At 45.3% G+C, this 19,015-nt stretch overlaps 1 protein-coding gene across 2 annotated transcripts in view; it reads right to left on the bottom strand.

The window, feature by feature from the left end:
* The window catches only part of SOCS7 (suppressor of cytokine signaling 7), a 30,071-nt gene extending 13,761 nt beyond the window's left edge, over positions 1-16,310 (bottom strand). Inside the window, exons 1-7 of one of the 2 annotated variants that reach the window (XM_064496006.1) lie at positions 15,150-16,310; positions 8,519-8,583; positions 6,080-6,184; positions 5,538-5,639; positions 4,545-4,675; positions 3,877-4,045; positions 1,489-1,617 (exon numbers count right to left, since the gene is read on the bottom strand). In XM_064496006.1, coding sequence (XP_064352076.1) covers positions 1,489-1,617; positions 3,877-4,045; positions 4,545-4,675; positions 5,538-5,639; positions 6,080-6,184; positions 8,519-8,583; positions 15,150-16,129 — 1,681 coding nt within the window. In that variant the 5' untranslated portion in view covers positions 16,130-16,310. The remainder of the gene's footprint in view (positions 1-1,488; positions 1,618-3,876; positions 4,046-4,544; positions 4,676-5,537; positions 5,640-6,079; positions 6,185-8,518; positions 8,584-15,149) is intronic. The other variant, XM_031468229.2, reaches the window with a different exon arrangement.
* Between the last annotated feature and the right edge of the window lie 2,705 nt (positions 16,311-19,015).

Genomic DNA, 19,015 nt, shown 5'->3' with positions numbered 1-19,015 from the left:
GACAGAGCATATTTGTGGAATGAAATGAGCTATACCTAAGGAGTCCAAGAGTCCACAAGTCTATCAATACTCAACAAGTAGATACATGCTCCAGAGTCCTCTGAGAGGACTTCCCTGGTTCACCCTCAGAGCTGATTGCCCACCCCGTCCTTGTCAATCACTGCCATGCTTTGTACTGAATTTAACATGTGCTCTTGCCTTTATCTTCCTACCTGTCCCCTTTTTGAAGCTATGAGCTCTCTGAGGGTAGAGATGTGACTTATTTTTGATTCTGAGTTTCAAAAAAAGTGAGTGTTTCTTTGTTAAATAAATACTCCTCAAAAGCCACAAACTTTAAAAATTGCTAAGCAGAGTCAATTCCTATAAGAAAGGATTCTAACTTTTTCCTTTAACCAAGTCAACTGCATGAGACCCAACTGTGTTGACAGCACTGAGGCAAATACTAAATAAGTGAGAATTAATACAGTTCACACACTGTCATGCCTTATTTAAAACACTAAGATTATAAAACACATTCCTATATCCCAGCTCAATCCTGTTACTGATGTTCTTCTGGGGGCTCCCCAGTAACTTCTTTTTAGAGCAATTTCTTGGCATCCAGTTTGTTTAAGAATCTTAATTTGATTCAATGGAAAAGCATGAAGTTCTCATTTTAATTGTTTGTTTATTTATTTATTTAGTAGGGGGAGGTAATTAGGTTTATTTTTTAATGGAAGTACTGGGGATTGAACTCAGGACCTCATGCATGCTAAGCAGACACTCTACCACTGAGCTATACCCTCCCCCATTTTAATTCTGTTTTGATCTTACAAATTCTTCAGTTTTCCCAACACCATAAAAGCAGATTTCTCCAAACCATCCCCATTCCCCACCCTTCAACAGAGATTGCACAGATATCTTCCTACTTAGTGGGCAGGAAGACTATATAACCACACCAGCAAGGATGAGAACTGCCCAGTGCTCCCAAGTGGAGAGTAGTCTCTGTATTCAACACTGGCAGGGATACAGGACAACAAAAATATCTACTCTTCAATAGTAAGTTTAGTACAAATAGATAGAATCCAGAGCAGACTGCTTCTAAACTCAGCCTCCCTGACACTCACCACTGCCTTTCTAGTGAACACTCTTTTACTTTCCCTATTCCCATGGAAATGACCCGAGAGCTCCCTGTTTCATATGTAAGTGTGAGATGCCCAAATCAGGGACAAGGAGATACCTCTGAATGTTAAACATTCACATGATGCCTGAACATCAGAGGCGGAATCAGTTTTTTCATTCATGTGGTCAGAGAAGCAAAGATTCCTTCTCAACATATTGAGGGATTAACGTACAAGGGCAGGAGATTAAGCACTAGGCTCCAGGAAGAGTGGTTGCTATAGGAGCCAGGAAAAAAAGCTTCAAGTGTGGGGTTTTTGTAGGGTCGGGGTGGAGATCCTATACTGGCTCGTACCCAAGTACGTTAAATAATTAATGTAACTATAGCCTTACCTGGAACCCTGGATCTCAAGAAATAGAGAAACTTCCCATTCTTGGAGTGCATGATGGCTCTCTTAATGAACTCCACCACTGACTGACAGCGATCCTCAAATTTGGGATGACACCACAGGCTGAAGGTTCCTGCCATGGAAAGTAAGGAGAGATAAAAATGCAAAACTTCCTTCAAAAAGATCTGAGAAGCTGGCTTGAACATTTTAATGATTCTCACTTCTGGGAGGGTAGTTTGTGGTCAAGCTGAGTCAGACAAAGGTGGGGGTTCCTGCTTGTTCCACAACTAATGGAAAGAAAGATGTTGTCTTTAAGTAAGACATTAGGTCTTACAAGGTTTTTGTTAAACAAGTAAATAATAAATTAATGTCAGAAAAAAAGATACAAAAAGATTTTGTTGACTATGAACACTAATCTTTAGACCACAAACCATAAAGAAAAGACTACTATAGCAAAAGCGAATTTAAATGACATCCCCTCAAGAAGATCTAAGTCTTCAAGGATGCCTGGGCTAGCCAAGGAAAGATAGGAGAAGCAGTTTTGTGGGCCCCACTCATTCATGTGCGTTAGGCACAAAAAATTAAATTCTAAGTCTTTTCTTCTTTAATTGCTAAAATCCCATGCCTCAACATGTTACAAAGATCCCACCCCAAACTTTAGAATCCCACAGGCAAAAGGGAATCTGAACTCCCATGGCTTAAAAAAACAACAAAAAACTCCAACAACTAAAGCGCTGAATCCAAGAGAGTCACAAAAGGGATACTCATCACTCAAGAGAACTGCAGATTTGAGTCTCCCTAGCTCCTCTTACAGGATCACTTAAAAAGATGAAGACAAATGTTCCACTGCAAACTAGCAACTGAAAGGCCCAGAGGCTTCTATTAAAAATTCCATTTATTCAAGGAAGAAAGTTCCCTTTGAACAAAAAGTAACTGGAGAACCATCTGAAAGAGCTCCCTCATTCCTGTCATCTCACCTCAGGAACCTAGAGGTCAAGCATTTATTCATCATTCCCCTGGCCTCGTCATTTATCATTTTAGTAGATTTATAAAAGCACTTCACTCTGAAATGCTTTGTTTTGCATTTTGGGTTTTTCGTTTGTTCGATTTTTTTTTTGTCTTTTTTTTAACTTGCTTTTCATTTTTAATTTATTAATATTTTTTCTTTTTCTTTTTTAATGGAGGTACTGGGGATTGAACCAAGGACCTTGTACATGCTAAGCATGTGCTCTACCCCTGAGCCATATCCCTCCCCACTTTGTTTGATTTTTGCTTTTAGGAACAGCAGGAAAATAGGTAGCTAAGTAATTCTCAGGTCTTTGGACTGAAGTTCCTTTCTTTTCATGCATCTCTAAGGGAGAGGTGGGGGCAGAGGAAACTTTAGACAAAGCTATGTTGACCTAAACAGCTACTTCCTGCCTCATAAGAGAAGCAAACCAAATAAATCCAGCAGAACATGACTGAGAGCAGGAAAGACATGGTGGTTCCTGAGAAGAGCATGAAACACTCTTACTTGAAATGCAGTAACTATTACAGCCCATTCAAGGTGGATCACCTGTGGGAAGAGTATGAGGGATGGAAAGGGCAAGTCCCTGAAACTCCAGAGTTCTTCACAATTTTTAAATTTGTAGATATCGCAGGTATTTTGACACAGGATGAATTACCCAGCCCTACACCAATGACCATCACAAGTCACAGAATGCCCCGATGCAAAGTCAATCCAGAGAGCAGTGCTGAACAAGTCAGCTTCCAGACGTGACTAGAACATTAAGCACTACCTGACCACAGAGCGGGAAGTACTGCCAGGGAGGAAGGCAGACAGTCTAAAGCACGTCGATCCTGAGAACTCTCAGAGCTCTGATGACTATTTCCTACGAGACTACAGGGCTGACAAGAAGTTGTCATCACCACGCTGCCTGACAGGAAAAGCTGATGTGACTATCAGGCAAAGACATCCAGAACAGACGAGTCACAGGATCAACACAAAATTGTCTTCTTTGTATATATGATTTAGCAGTAAATCTCTCTAGATGGTAAGGTTTAATTATGAACCAAAGCTTGGGAGAATTTGTCTAATGGTCCTAGGTTACTTCCTCCTTCTACCAAGGGAGTTTTACTGGCTTTGTTCAACAGTCTTGTTCAGACTCTCCTATTTAGGAGACAAGATGCTAAGAATACTTTTAAATAGAGCCCTTACTCTCCTCCCCACTCTGCCAATATTTCTTCTGGTGATCGAAACCAGTGCCATATCAACATTCAACTGAGTCTATGAGATTCCACCCCCTATTCATAGTTCCATTTCTATGAATCCTTCCAATGAAACAGTCAGATAGCAAAGGTAGAGAAAGGCAAAGCGGGAAGAAGGCTTCCTTCAGATGCCAGCACCTCTCACCTCTGTAGTGCTCCATTCTAGTGTGGTGGGTGATACCCTGTGATCGGAAACTGAGGCTCAGGATATAACGAGGATCAGAGCTGTCTCGTACCAGGAAAGAACCATCGGGCTTGCCCTTCAGCTTCATCTCTGCATCTTCCCAATTCATCGGCCCCCAATACCAACCACACTATGAAAGAAGAAGCGGTCAAGCAGTTAACAGAGAAATGTCAAAGTTTGCAGCACAATTTATCTTACCACAAAAACTCCTCATTTCTGAAACATTTCAGAATGTAAAAGCCACTAAGGGTGTCTCAACCATTAGCAATGAACATCAGGCTCATCATACTCTCAGCCCTGTAAAACAACAGCAGAATAACTCTACAATTCCATTACCAAGGCCCTGCAAAGAAAAGGAGGGGTACCTGGGTCACTTAATGTATCACCATCAGCTTAGACTATGTAAACACTTCTCCATAAACTTTCTTCATCACATTCAGATTTTTTTTCAGACTCAATTTTATGACATCTCTTATAGAACTAATAATAGCAGCATACATATTGCTTTCTCACTGTAAATACAGAGGCAAGGAAACCACTCTTCCTCTAAAAATAATAAAAGGGGAGCCTGGTACAGAATTAGGAGAGTGGGAGAGGAGGCAAACCACCAGTCCTTGGGTACCACCTACCTTCTCCAACTCTCGAAGGCTGGCTGCAAAGCTGCTCGAGTCGGGCCGGTAGAGGGGACACTGGAGGTGTTGTGGGGGCTGGCTGTGCAGGGATTCAGCTGCTCGGATGGGAGCAATCCGGGGAAATGCATCTGCAGGGCAAGAGAGTGGTGGTTATTGTTCCCAACCTCAAGCAGACCCTCCCTCCAAAACAGAGATGCTAACTGAAGACGGGCAAGGCATTAGAAGCTAAGCTGCAAAGGGGGGAAGCCAAAGCAGTGGAAAGAGCTGGATGGGCTGGGACAAAAAGCTGTGTGGGCTTGTGTAAGCTGTGAAGGATGGGTGGGGGCGTTTAACCCCAGGAAAGGGGTCGGGAGCTGCTCACTAACCTGACTAAGGTGACTACTTCGGGGCCTTCACCAGCCTAGATCGATTCCAACTTCTCCCACCACGAGGTGAAGTGCCGGTAAAGCAGCCTTGGAAATAGTGACTTGTTTACTTGCCCAGGAAGAGTACTGGCAAGTAGATTTTGCCAGGCAAGTAGAAAAGAATGTCGATTTCATTCGTTTTATTCCTTGGGTACTGGAGGCTGGCAAAGCAGGTATGGGCTAAATGCTTGGTACTTATTTACAAGGCTGCAATAAATACTAAAAGCTTAGAAAAACCACAGGACTCTGAAAACCAGCAACACATTAAACCTCACTCTGCTGAAACTAAGGCAGTTTCCTAAGTGATATCTACTCAAGGACTGCAAAACAGTCTCAGCAGTAAAGAGACAAGAATTCCAATGGTCTGTTATCTCTAACAAAAATCAGATTCACCTCCATAAAAAAAAAAAGGGTTAAAAAAACCAGTTCTTGGCCTCATTTCCAAGAGTTCTGGTCCTGCCAAAGGGATAAAATTTAAGCTTTCTCATAAGTACTGTTATTTCCATAAATAGATTTCTCCCATCCTTCAAAAGTTTCTCACTTTGTACTCCCAATGCTTCAAGTCTTGCTGCTAAACTAAGCTAACCTGGGGCATGGGGTGGAGGAGGCGGAGGTAGGGGGAAAGACTGCAGGGAAGACCCCATCGGAGCCACAAGGACAGATGTAGGCAGCGTCCCACTGATATCATCTAGAAGAGAGAACAAAAGCAAGAGGTTCAGAAATATGAGCGCAGAACGAGCAGGGTGAAGGTAGTGGAGATGAGAAGGATCAGGCTGCCTGCTGAGGCAAGATGGCCTGACTTTCACCCGGTCTTTTTGCACAGAGGGCAACAATCATCTTAATCTGGTTTCCTCTGCTCGAAAGTAGGCAAGTAAGCATATTCCTAAAGCTGCCCACCAGCAGTAGATTCAGGGCAAGATAAATACAGATCTGGTCAACATATGGACAGGAAATGTTATGTATGCAGGTAAGTTTCAGGAGATGACAGGGGTGCTCAGAAAGGGACAGGAAATAAGTGGGTCAGCATTAGAAACCCAGGAGCTTGTTTGGCTCCTGGCAAAGAACAGCAAGTCCAGAGAGTTCACCCTCCCACCAGGGTAAGAAGGCAGAGAGGGGAGGAGACTGTACCTAGGAGGCTGAGGCTTCTTCGTGGAGGAGGAGGGGGAGTTGGAGGGTGTGGAGAGGTCATGCCCCGCTGAGAGATGTCCACATCCACAAGTGACACTGTTTCACCTGAGAGATTCATGGAGCGAGCATGTTACAGAAGCACCTTGCCCAAAGCCAAGGCGGGGAAGCAGAGGGCAAGCAAGGGAAGCTAGAGGTCCACAGCTCTCAGAAAGCTCAAATCTAATGCTCCCACGGCTGGAGTACCCCCCAGCCCCCCAGCCCAGGCACCAGTCCGAACACCTGGGAAGTCAATTTGAAATTCTGAGGTCAATTTTAAACTCTATTGCTCCTTTACCTTGCTAAAGATCAAGGATCTTTAGAACAAAAACATGGGATTGACTGGAAAAGCCAACTAATGTTGGCTCTGCCACTGAGGATATAACCTTGAACAAGAAGTCTTCTTTATTCAAATGGAACCCACATTTATTTTTACAGACTTGTATACCAATTTCTGCCTCGGGGAGCAGGGCAAGCAGTTTGTTACAAGCCCAAACGGACATGGAAAGCAAGTGCCAGAAAAATGTAAGAACTGCTTAGCTGAATGCTTAAAGGTGCCAACGTTAGCCCCAATTTCTTTCTAAATGGCTTTCCACATCTAGATTTTCCAGAATATTCACGCATAAGAGAACTATTTCATATATCAACTAATTCCTAATAACTGAGGCTACAAAGGCTGAAAAGCCTATTTACAACCCTAATAATGAACTACTTCCACAGTCAGCCAAAAGTCAGGTAAGCCTAGTCACAACAGGAACTCAGTGGGGGGTGGCATGTGGTTTCTCTTCCCAGCATGTCATGCAGTTCTATCCTCTGACATATACAGTTCTTCTTGCCACCCAACCCCATCTACCCTTTCTCAAATTTGAATCACCAGAGTGAAGGGTATTTTATCAACAAAAGGTTCATATTCAAAAATTGGTTTGTTTTGGTAGGTCTGATCCACAAGTCAGAACCTGGGATTTCTCTAATTTAGCCCTTAGGATGTTATTTCCAACACCCTTTTCTTGTTTAGGAAGCTGAATTAGCCCCTCAGCTAGAATTTTAAGATTTCTCAGTTAAGAAAACAAGGTAACAAATATCTCTAAAAGGCCAGGAGCTCGGCTTTCAGAATCTAATACATTTTTAGCAAAGGCCTTGAATATTAATTAAGATAAGCAGAAAAGCTCTTCCAAAAGTCATCAGGGGGAGTTCTAGGAACTCATTACACAGCTTAATAACTGAGGGCCTAACTGCCCAGAGCAATGCAATGAGCCCAGGCAACTGTGTGTCCCAGAGGGTCAGAGAGGTCTAGATTGCAGGTAGCACAGCACTTAAAGGATATAATTTAAGAGAGCTAAGGCTCTTTGAAACAAGAATACCGAACCTGAAACTACAAATGTGGTTTTCATTACTTTAAAAAGGAAACAACTACTAACTAGAAAGACATTCTGCTACAGGATAAGATCCTTTAATTCTTTGCTTGGGGTAAGAACAGAGGACCTCTTTCTCCATTTGTGCCTATTTGTTCTGACAGCTCACAGCAGTCTACCCAGTAATGGGGGGTTCCCACTAGCCTGCTTAACATTTTCCTGGAAACATCCATTCCCAGATCATAATTCTTGCAGTCATCTTTTTGAGGGACACAATATCCAAAAGAGTTTAAAATTGGGATTTGGTTTAAAGGCTTCTCAGCCATGACCAGCAAGGAGCACTGTTTCTGGGACTTGAGGCTGTGCACTCCAAACCTCCTTCTCCACAGCTCATTCCAGCAGGAGCTTCACACCTGACTCACATAACAAAAGGTCTCCTCTCAGAAATAGCTCCCCTTTAAAGGAGAAGGCAAAAAAATGTCTGAGGCTTTCCTACTTTAGCAACTGGGTTCCCTGCTGCAAGAGGCGTCTTAAATTAGATACAATGAAGAACTCTAACAGCTGCAAGAACTGCCTGCCCCTAAAATGGGTAGGACAAGAGTTCATGTGATCCCCCTTGCTCAAAGTCTTTAAAAATAGACCAGATCATCATGGATCGTATTTATTAGATAATCCATGAACTCCCACTCCCTGGGAAGCTGGGACAGAAATTGCATGACTTCTAGAGAGTCCTTTATGCATTATGAGCCTATAAATTTGTAATTCCTACTTTTAATTTATACGTGATGGCCCTGAACTAAAGCACTGCATAACTGCCAGGGTCACTAATTATCAGCAAGCAGTCTCTACCTCAAACTATAAAGCATCCAAAGTCAGGAACACATTCCACACCACGAAAATAGCCTCACCCCAAACCCAGCGGGCACGGAATGAAGAAAACTGCAGACATGCCTGAAGCTCCCTCTGTGATGCATCTGCAGGTGTTTACTGACAGGTCTTAGAACACTCCTGCTTTCAGATGTCAGAAGAAAAAGAAAGAGATCACCCTTACCTGTGAACAGGGGGCTGAAGGAGACTGGAGAAAAGGCACTTTGAGTTCTTGTCAACCTGGGTTTCCTGGGGGGGAGGGGTGAGAAAGCACACAGAGAGAATGAGGCGGGGAATGAATACACATGCATTTAAATCACCGCAACACTCAATTCCAGATGCACCGAAAAACAAAGCAAACCCTAGTCATTGTCAGCCACACTTTTGTAATAAAGCCTAAAATTTAAAGGGGGAGAATGAAATCATTAAGGCAATCCCTTAAATAGATTTGGCTACAGAATTCACCAGCCTACCAAGCAATAAGAAAGCCCTTTAGATCTTCCCATACCCAGCACATTGAAAAAATTAAACACCTTGAGTGGTAATTAGCATGTCCATTTCTAGAGGGAGGAAGTCAGATGCAGAGTTGATTTTCATATGGGAGCCAAGAAAAAGGTTCTTGACCTGAACAGGTGCCATCTCAGGGCAACAGCTTTCCCTCTGCGCCCACCCTTAGGAGCAGGAGGCCGTGAACCAGGCACAATTCTGGGACTTGAGAGCAGCACTACAGGATGCACCTGCAATTTGCAACTAGTAAGACCTCGGATTTCTGCACAAATGTCCCCAAGCCATGGGTCAAAGCCATCAGCTAACAAGGGGGCCCCTTCCAGTTAGGGGCACTGTCTCGCACCCAAAGAAGGTGGCACCTTCCCCTCTCTGAGCTGCCAGTCATAGTGCTCGCCCCGTGACCTCTCCTTGATGCTGCTCCCCTAAACCAGCTGGGAAACCCAGACATCCTGTGAAAAGATACACCAGAAGTAACTTCACTTTGCATCAATTTCAACTGGCTTTTCAGTGCGAAATGAAAGAAATCCAAAAGACTCTGACGAAGACCTTCTGGTTAGAAACGTGCTAAGCCCAAAAAACTCACCTCAGGATGACTGAATTGACTACAAGGGAAAGAACTTGTGGAGGTGATGAAAATATGCTATACCTTGACTGCACTAGAGGTTATGATGACTAAATACATTTGTCAAAATTAATAGAACTGAACAACTGAAAAAGGTGTATTTTAGGTGGTATATAAATTATATCTCAATGAATCAAACAAAAAAAATTCCACCACCAAATTAAGTGCCTGACTCTACACCTTGTAGCCGGTTCACTTTCCAAAAGTACTTTCACCCAAAGGACTAAATAAAACTTCAGCTGCACCAGTAGACGGGGGCAGAAGCAAAGAAAATCCAAAATGAAATCCTATTTAAAATTATTTAATTTTGGAAGATCTTTATGTGTTTATGTTTTAAAAAAGAAGTCTGTGCTTCTCAGAACTCACTTCAAACAGAATTTCACAACCATACTGTGAAGACCTTCCTCAGAAATAGCCGAGATGCTGGATTCCCTCTCCTGACCTATCACACTTCCTCTGCAGCCGCCTCCATGCTGCGACTTGAGAAGTCTAATGATGGTGCCCACCGTGAACGCCCCACCCACAGCACACACAGGAGAGGGGCTGCATCAGAACAAGACACAAGCACACACAGTCTATTTATAAAAGTCACTCATGGCCGTCTGCAGCTTAGTCCCAACACTCCAGAGGGCTGGAATGGAAAGTTAATTTCACTGGACATGAGCTTTAAGACTGAAGAGATTCCAAGCTGATTTTTATTCGATAACTTGTGGGTACAACATTAAACTCAGCAAGCAGAAACCTAAAGCACTGGCCTTTCAAAGGGTTCACACCTCAGCCATTTGGCCGTTTGCCTCTTTTCAAAGGAAGCTGCATTACTCTGCCATCTGCCCATGCTGAGGACGAGCCTCCTCAGTGCCAAGCACTGAAGAACAGCAGTACCCAAATGCACACATCCTGCGGAGGCCTTCTCGCTCCAGCTCATCTTCTCCCCATCCCCAGCATTCTGAAGGAGAAAATCATAGCTTCCAGAATCTAGAAAAAGAAATACATCTGACTCTAAACCCAGGCAGAGCCATTTAAGAGCCCTGGAATGGCTTCTTCTGGCAAATAAGGGGGTCTCAGAGCTGGAAGCTTAGAGAGATAGAAGGTCTAAGAGGCTGAAAGGCTAACAATAAATATGAGTGCTTCCCTCACTCTTTGGGGAGACATTGTATAACTAAAAATCCAAAGCAGTTTCTGTCTCAAGGATCCTGAGAGCATTCTAATGGCAGTCATTCATAAAAAGACCAATCTAGACAACTATAAAAAAACAAAGCAAGGGAATGATTAACAAAAAATTGAGGATAGTGGTTACATGGGGGAGGGGAGATGTAATCAGGAGGTAACACACAGGGGTCTTCAAAGGTACCATTCTATTTGTTAAGTTTAGAGATGGATACCTACGTATACATTTCATTATTAGAGTACATACACTTTATATATCTCCATATATAAATATATGAAACATTTTAAATGATAATCATTCTAAGCTGGATGTGCTGTTTTTTGGAGAGCAACACGAAAGATACAGCTCTGGATAACATTTTTAACTAACCCTTCTATACTACATTCCCATGTCATTTTATTCCTCCCCAGATCACCCTGACAAGCATTAGAGTACAAAGTTAAGTCACTGTAACTCTGCCAGTAGGCCACTTGCATCAGCAGCAGAAGGGCCTGAGGGGTGGGGTGGGGTAGGACTTTGTGGGCTATGCCTCAGGTAGCAGAACAGGACAGAGGCAGCAGAAGACCTTATGCAAAGGCCATCTTTAAGGCTAACAGTCCTTTGTGTCAGCTATGCATTGCTTGCGCTGCAAGTAACAAAGAGAGAGGAGGCCTCTATCCACTTCCACTCTGCAAATTAATTGTTCAGCAACAGATCTGCGGGATAAAAGGAGTTAAAAGCATTAGACTAGACAGGCTGACAACACATTGATATATCCATTGGCCACTTTTCAAATACCTTGAAACCTAAAATATAAACAATGAAATAGTAATGCTCTCTCTCTCGTCCATTAATCTCCTTTACGGTGTCCTAAGATTTACACATGTCCTTTTCTAACTTCTAAAGTAGGAGGTCCAAATATCAGGTTTTGCAGCCACAATTTACCTCTGCCCTGCTAAAGCACACATTGCCAAGTCAGCCAGCCTGTGCCATTTCCAACATATCATAAGCCAGTGTCTGTTCATGTGCTACAGGCACAAAAACCATGTGTTCATTTTTAGTTCCAATACACAGACATCTGTGCAACAAGGTCAGATCCAAAACTCCATCGTAAACCAACTAAAGAACCTATGGAGCGAACTTCCAGGGAAAAGCCCAGAGGCACAGCCCAAGGTCTAACCTTAGAAATTATGTTAGTGGGCAAAATGTTACAGAGTAAAAGACACAAGACTCAAACAGACAGAGATTTCTGAAGCCAGGCTGCTCATCCCAAAAGAAAGCTGCCAACCACAACCACTTTATGGAAAAATAGTCAAAAAGATCAACGAAGCATGGACCCAAAATACAAACATAAAGTCATAAAGTCCTCCCCATACCATAAAATCATTTCGCTCTCAGCATGTCCTGCTCTTTCTCAAAAAGACCCCCTTAGACGTGAAGACCCAAGAAAAAAAGGGTTTCTCGTATCTGCCAGGTCTGTCCACGACAGCAGGGCCCCAAACTGATGCCAAGGCAGCCTGCCTCTCTTTCCAGAATTGGATCTTCTTCCCCAAACAAACAGATAGGAAACCACTACAGAACTGTTCTCCATTTTTCCACCTCACAACTATGAAGACTGCCAGTAATAGCCTCAACTGTTAAGTAGGAAAAAAGCAAACCTTGAGAAACAAACAAGGTACCCATTTCCAACCAAGTACGTATTATGTGATGATTCCAAAAAGTCAGATCAAATGTGATTTCTCACCAAATACAAAGGAAGACAATCAGCTCAGCATATGTGAAACAGACAAGGGAACTTCACTGGTTTTCCTGAAATAGCAGTTCTATATAACACTGAAGCCCATAGGCATCAAGCCCAGCTCTTTGAATTCCAACATATGTGTGTTACATGGTCTCGCCCAGTTCTCCAGAACAGAAACCTGATTAGCTGGTGGGCCTATTTCTTCCTTCACTTCAAAAGAGTTCTCTGAGACTCAGTATAACCAGGAAGGTCAACTTAGCAGACTCTAACGCATCTGAAATAAACTAGTTTTGCTTAATGTTAAAATATGGAAACTGTTAAGCCTTATAAAAATGACTGAAGGAGGGATTTTCTAGTGATAGCTGTGGGAAAGGCAGATGCTGAGAAGAGCAAAGAGAATCATGCCCAGAGGTTATTGTAAAAGCCCAAAATTATACAGCAAAGACTGCAGAGACTGGTAATTAACTCCAACCAACAATAAGAAGGCAGGCATATACCTTCTGGCAAAAGACAGACATTTCTCATGGCTTCCAGGTCCTACCAATCAAAATAAGAGAACAAGCTAAAAACCCAAACTTAGCCTTCCTCCCAATAGGGCAGACTTAGTAAGGAGGTGCAGATTCATAGCAATCACAACTACCCCGGCCAGACTTCCCAAGATTCTCACAGCTGCGAGGCTGCCAGCAAGACTGGCACATAGTAAGGTGTGGGAAAGCTAACAAGCAAATCTAACAGCACCAAATCCTAAGCATTTAAAAAAAAAAATCACCAGTTCAATCTCATTACTTCTCCAAAAGCACAAAATATTCCATCTCAATTTCTCTTGTCTTCATTCTCTATTCGTAAGGACAGGAACAAGACCGGAAGCACTCCCATTTTACAGACTGAAAAAAAGGGGGGAAGCATGAAGAAGACAAAATTGGTCTGCACCCTACAGCTGGTGTTGGAGCCCAAAAGCAACCTAGATGTTCACATTCTCTGTACAACATGCTGCCTCTTAACAGCAGTCAAGCAAACGTTCATACATGAGTACCTAGCTCTTCTCCAAATCATCAGAAAAAGCTCTTGGACCAAAAAATGTAATTCTCCAGTGCCCTGAACTAAGCTTCTTTGCAGAGCTACAGCCCAATTTGCTCTGCAGCAGAAATCTGTATTGTGCTTAGTGTGAGGGTTGGTGACAGAGCAGCCAATGACCATTAAATTCTGCTTCCAAAGGCAAAAAACCATACAATGTTATTCGCCTCTTCCTCTTCCTAATCTATTAGATGTAGCAGCTAATTTCACGCCACACCTCTTATTTGGTGTCTCCGAAATCTTAGACCAAGTCCTGGTCAATACGCAACAAAGGTAGACAAACCACAAGAAAATTAGTCATCTATCCTATGTCATTACCCACAGCTTCAATCCTGCCCTCCCCCAACTGATGAAAATTTCATCTACACTGGTAAGTGGAGCATCGAAATGCAGAGCCTACCACAAATAAGCTGTTTCAGCAGCCACACACTTTTCCAGACCTGAGCTCCCAGCATGAGTTCATTGGGAGGCAAATGCAGAAACATGCACCTACCTGAAGGGGCAACATGCATCAACCTACTGATTTTTTTAGGGAATCTGGGTTTGGTGATCCCCAGGATGAGCCCCTGGCACAGCTGTTCAGAAAAGGCAACAAAGTCAATGGGACCCCACACTTTCCTCTTGGAGTATAAGTTCCCTTGAAAAGAAAAGTTCATGGATGAATGGTTCCCCATCCAGGCCACATCTCTGGATCAACAGGGGAGCTTTTCAAAAATTCATATTCTTGGGTCCTCTGGTCTTTTCCCAAAGCTCCCCATGTGATTCTGGTGCACAGTAAAGTTCTCAATTTATTTGTCTACCTGTTCTTCAGCCTTGGGTTGTGGCTATCCATCAGTGTGTCTCAAGAATCCATCACATGAACTACACCAAAACCAACTCCAATGGTTCTAAGAACCCATTCAACAGCACAAACCACGATGGTACCACAAGGGAGGTTTCATTTCACTGACACAAAACTTGACAGCTTTCTAAACTGATATACAGATCTAACACTGGATGTCAGAGAGCAGTCCACCCTTCAGAGATGCAGGGAAAAACTCAATGGCTAAGTTTGGTATTTTCATCATATGGCCTACAGCTCACATGTCCATACCTCGCAATTCTCATATGGGCTTGAGAGCAAAGCTTTTTTCTACTTTCACAGTGGTCAGTACACAGTCTTGAGATAACAAGTATATGTAAGAGACCAACTAAGAAAACATTAAAACTGAATAGAGATGCCCAATTGACTGCTGGCATACTGCACAAGTCTGTCACATCATTTGTATGCGTTAGTGTGAAGGGGGTGAGGTGTTGATACACAGAAAGAATAAGCAAAAATGCAGCATCAACTTTTTGCCTAAAGGCCACACATTTTCAGCAAGCTCCCTGCCAGGGGTAACAGGAGACAAACTACTTGGAAAAACTTTAAAACCTGAGCCAGGGTTGGGGTATGAAGGTATGGTTTCAAATCACCTCCCAACTAGAGAGATGCTAACCAGCTAAGAAGTATCACGGAGCAGGGGGCAAGGGGGACTGGATTTTTAGAGCAAAGGCTGCTCCCACAATTAGCTCTGGCCTAAAGGGCGAAGTCACCATCTTTAGTCCCAAGTCTCTGTTTCTCCTTATGAAGGCTATATCTTAAGAACTGTCAGGATCGTGTTAGCAGTAGGGGAAAAAAAAGGGAAATGAAACAAAAAAAGGAAGTTTGCCAGCCAGCCCCACCGCCCCACAGCCGGTCTCACCTCCCCGAGTCCAGCTCCCGGCCCGTAGAGCCTCCCATGTCTGTCAGGCTCGCAGCTGAAGCAGCCAGCTCTCCAGAAGGCCTCTTGCCGGCCCCATCACCGCCGCCGGAGCCACCGTTGCAGCTCTTCGTGCGAAAGAGGCGACTGAGGCGGATTTTGAGCGAGCCCTTCCGAGAAGGGCCCGCGAGCGGCTGGAGGGGCCCAGGAGGAGGAGGGGGCGGGGGAGGTTGCTGTTGCTGCTCCCCTCTACTCGAGCGCCCTGGAGGGACCAAGTCCTGCATCGGGAAGGGCACCGGGGGTAATTCAGGGCCTGGGGGCTGCAGCAGAAGCCGGCCGCCTCCTCCTCCCCCACGGCCCGGGCTGCTGAGCTCCTCTTCCGAGCAGCTGTTAGTCTCCAGGCTCTCGGCCTCCGACTCCAAGCCCTCCAGGACCAGCAGCGCGTCGCTCGTTTCTGTGGGGTCCTCCCCGGCCTGCGGGGTGGCAGCAGGCGGCACGGGCTGCGGAGGGGGAGGCTGCGGGGGGCACGGGCACGGGCAGCAACCCCCGCCGACCGTCTTGACCCCCGGCCCTGCCGGCTGCCCGAGCCCCAGAGCCGCCAACTGCGCCTCCAGTCCAGCCGCCGGGCCCCAGGTCCGCTCGAGCGCCAACCCCGGCGACAGGGCCTTGGGGTCCAGGGCACAGCGGTGCCGGGGACACAGCAGTTCCGAGGGTCCCGGCTCCGGGGCCGCCTCCGCGTCCTCCTCCTCTGGCGGCGGACCCACGTTGCGGAACACCATCAGCTGCGGCGGCCGGGAGCCCCGCGGGCCGGGCCGCGCGAGGAAGGGTGGCGGCGCCGGGCCATGGCCCGGGGGCGGCGGCGGCGGCGGCGGCGGCGGGCCTGGCTCGGGGGCCGCCTCTCCGTAACCGAGCAGGCGGCTCAGGACGCGGTACGAAGCGGCCGCCGCCGCCGCCTCGCCATCCCGGAGCTCGGCCCCCTGCATCGGGGAGAGGGAGGGAGGGCGGGCGGCTGGGAGCCGGGCTGGGGTGGGGACTAGGCCGGGCCCCGCCAGAGCCCCGCCCGCCGCGGCCCCCGGAGCAACAGCGCTAACGGCCGCCGCGGCCTCTGCCTCATAGAGGGGGCGGGGGACGCGCGGAGCCCAGCGCGAGCCCAGGCCGCGCGCCGCCGCTGCCGCCGCCGAGCACCGCCCCCGGATGGCGTCACTTCCTGGAGATGGTGGCCACGCCCCCTTCCCGGGGCGTGCTCGGGCCGGCCTCTACAGAGCGTGACGTTGCGCGCAGCCTGGGACGCTATTGGCGGTGAGCTGCTTCTTGCCTGGTGCTTGGTACCCTGCTGGGACCTTGATTTTTCACTTCCCGGGCGCTCAGGTCGAAGACAACCCCCTTCCCCCTCTGCCACGGTGAGGGGGAGTGGCCCTGCAAAGCCTGGTCTAGTCCTGGGAGACAGCTGCTGGCCTTAGGAGTACAGTACCTCTGGCTCTGGTCCCTCCTATGCTGCTTGTGATGTGTGATCTTGACCGAGTCGTTTCTTCATTGACTAACTGTACCCTATCTTGGCATCCAGGGAATATTTATGGAATGATACGTGGATAACATGTTCTAGACCCAGTGTTGTGCTGTTAAATGTTAAACAGACGACTGTTGGGTAGAAAGGGGACTGTACGCACATATATATATACGTATATATATACATAAGTTTATCATAAATTGTACTGATGTAAAGGATGTGTAGCACAGAATTTACAAATAATAATGTAAAATTGCAAATTCCTTATAACCAATTGATTTTCACAGAATGCTTTCACTGTTTTTTGCCAAACTCCTGTATGGGTAGCCAACCTGTAGTTTAAGTTAACTGGGAAATGTAATTGCAAGGTGAATATTGGTTGATGTCCTTCTGTGTCAATGTAAGAAGAAAGTGAAAACACAAAGACATCTTAACAGTCAGTTATGGGAGCAACTTCTTTGCTAAATCGGATAACAGTTTCCAAATACTGAGAGAATATTTCCTCAACATTTGTGCTATACACAATGTAATGGCTATAGACATAACACATTAATTTTAAATCTGAATTATTAACGTTTTCTCCATCACTTTCTTAAATCTAGGTAATCAACAGAGCAAAAAATCAAGCCCCAATTTATAGCATTTGCCAATTTCTGTGGTGTAAATACTCCCACCGAGGCTGATTTCAATCTGCCATCTTGACTTTACTGAACACAGAATGTACCATTATGTAGTAGTTTCATCATGCAGATACAATAACACAAGTAACCTCACAAGCATAGGTGAATAATAATAGTAAAATTATTAGGAAGTGATGAGTTTTGAGAATTTATTACCTTTGTTTTTAATACAATTTAATTACAAATTTGTATAATTTAATTTTTAATAGTTGGGTGTGTTTAACAACTGGTTTGCAAAATTCCTGAAATTTTAACAATTAACTTCCACGAGCCTGTATGAGCCAGCTCCACAGAACCATTAGACCTCAGTTTTCTCATCTGCAAAATAGGGATAAGGATTGTTGCTTTGCTTCCTTGCAGGCATGTGGTGAAGACCAAATAAGATCAAGCTTGTGTAGAGGAGGTATGATTGGAGGCAGGGAGACCTGTTAGGAAACCACTGCAATCATCTGATGAAGAGATGCTGAGGGATGCAAAGGATAACGGGAAAGGATCAGCCAGCAGAATTTAGCAACTTTAGTACCTGAGGGTGCAGTGAGGGGAAGATCGTCAAGGGTCTGCTATGAGGTCTACAGCCGGAAAGACCTTTTTAAAGTGCGTATTCGACGATAGCCTGTGATTATAACCCTTCATGGTTATAATTGTTCTTAGGCCAAAGACAAAATTCCTTAAGGAGGCCTTTGGGTTCCTATGTGATCTGACCCCTACCTCTCTGGCCTCATATCCCACCAAACTCCACTTTGTTCTCTCTGCCCTGCAGTTCCACTAGCCCTGTGTCAGGTTCATGCACAGATGGCCATTACATAAGCGATCCCCTTTTCTTAAAAGGCTTTGTCCCTACCTTTTTTTGCTTCGTAAACTCTTACGCATCCTTCAAATTAAACTCACTCCTCTACCTCGGAGACATCTCCCTGCTCAGGTACTTCCTCCTCACCCAGCCCCAAGCCCACTCCTTTGTTGCACTGAATTGCACGAGTGTGATTTGTCATTCTATCTATAGGGTTATTCGATTAGTCTGTCTTCCCTGCTAAGCTTTTAGCCCCATGAGGGCAGGGGCCACATTTGCTTTTTGTCCATCGTGGACCCCAGTGCCAAGGACTGCTTGGCAGAGAGGAAGCCCTTAATACACAAGTGTGGAACCGTTGTTCCATACTTGTAAGAGGCTCCTGATACAAATTCACCTCTAATTCTACACAACAGAATTAATAACCTTCCTTGCCTATGAAGAAACTGATGCTCAGATTTATTTACCTAACTGTTCAAAAAGGTGCAGTGGAATTCAAAACCAACTCTGACTCTGAAGATTATGTTTTCTACCCTCTCTCCCTCAGCTACCTCTTTGGTGTCACTTAGGTTTTTGGAGAAAAGAAAAGAATCTGCTGTAGGATCACAGAACACCAGAGGCCTAAGATCACCCAGGATCTCTGGCTGTCTCTGGAAAACCACTGGCTCCAGAACAGATTACCCTCCATGAATGCAAGGTCTGTAGCTCCACAGCGCCCTCTGCTGTTCAGCCATTTTCTTGGCCCCAGAGGGAGGCTGACCATGTCCACCACATGGGGTATCTCCACCTGCCCAGAGGACAGAGGCACAGGGGAACGCACACAGGCTCTTTCTAAGGCAGGGCGAGGAATGCTGCCTTTCTCCATTTCCTTAAGTGTCCAGGCCTGTAGCCCAGTTCC

The sequence above is a fragment of the Camelus dromedarius genome, chromosome 16 (genome assembly GCF_036321535.1).
Source record: "Camelus dromedarius isolate mCamDro1 chromosome 16, mCamDro1.pat, whole genome shotgun sequence".
In the NCBI taxonomy this organism is placed as follows: domain Eukaryota; kingdom Metazoa; phylum Chordata; class Mammalia; order Artiodactyla; family Camelidae; genus Camelus; species Camelus dromedarius.
This window is presented reverse-complemented; position numbering and strand designations above follow the sequence as displayed.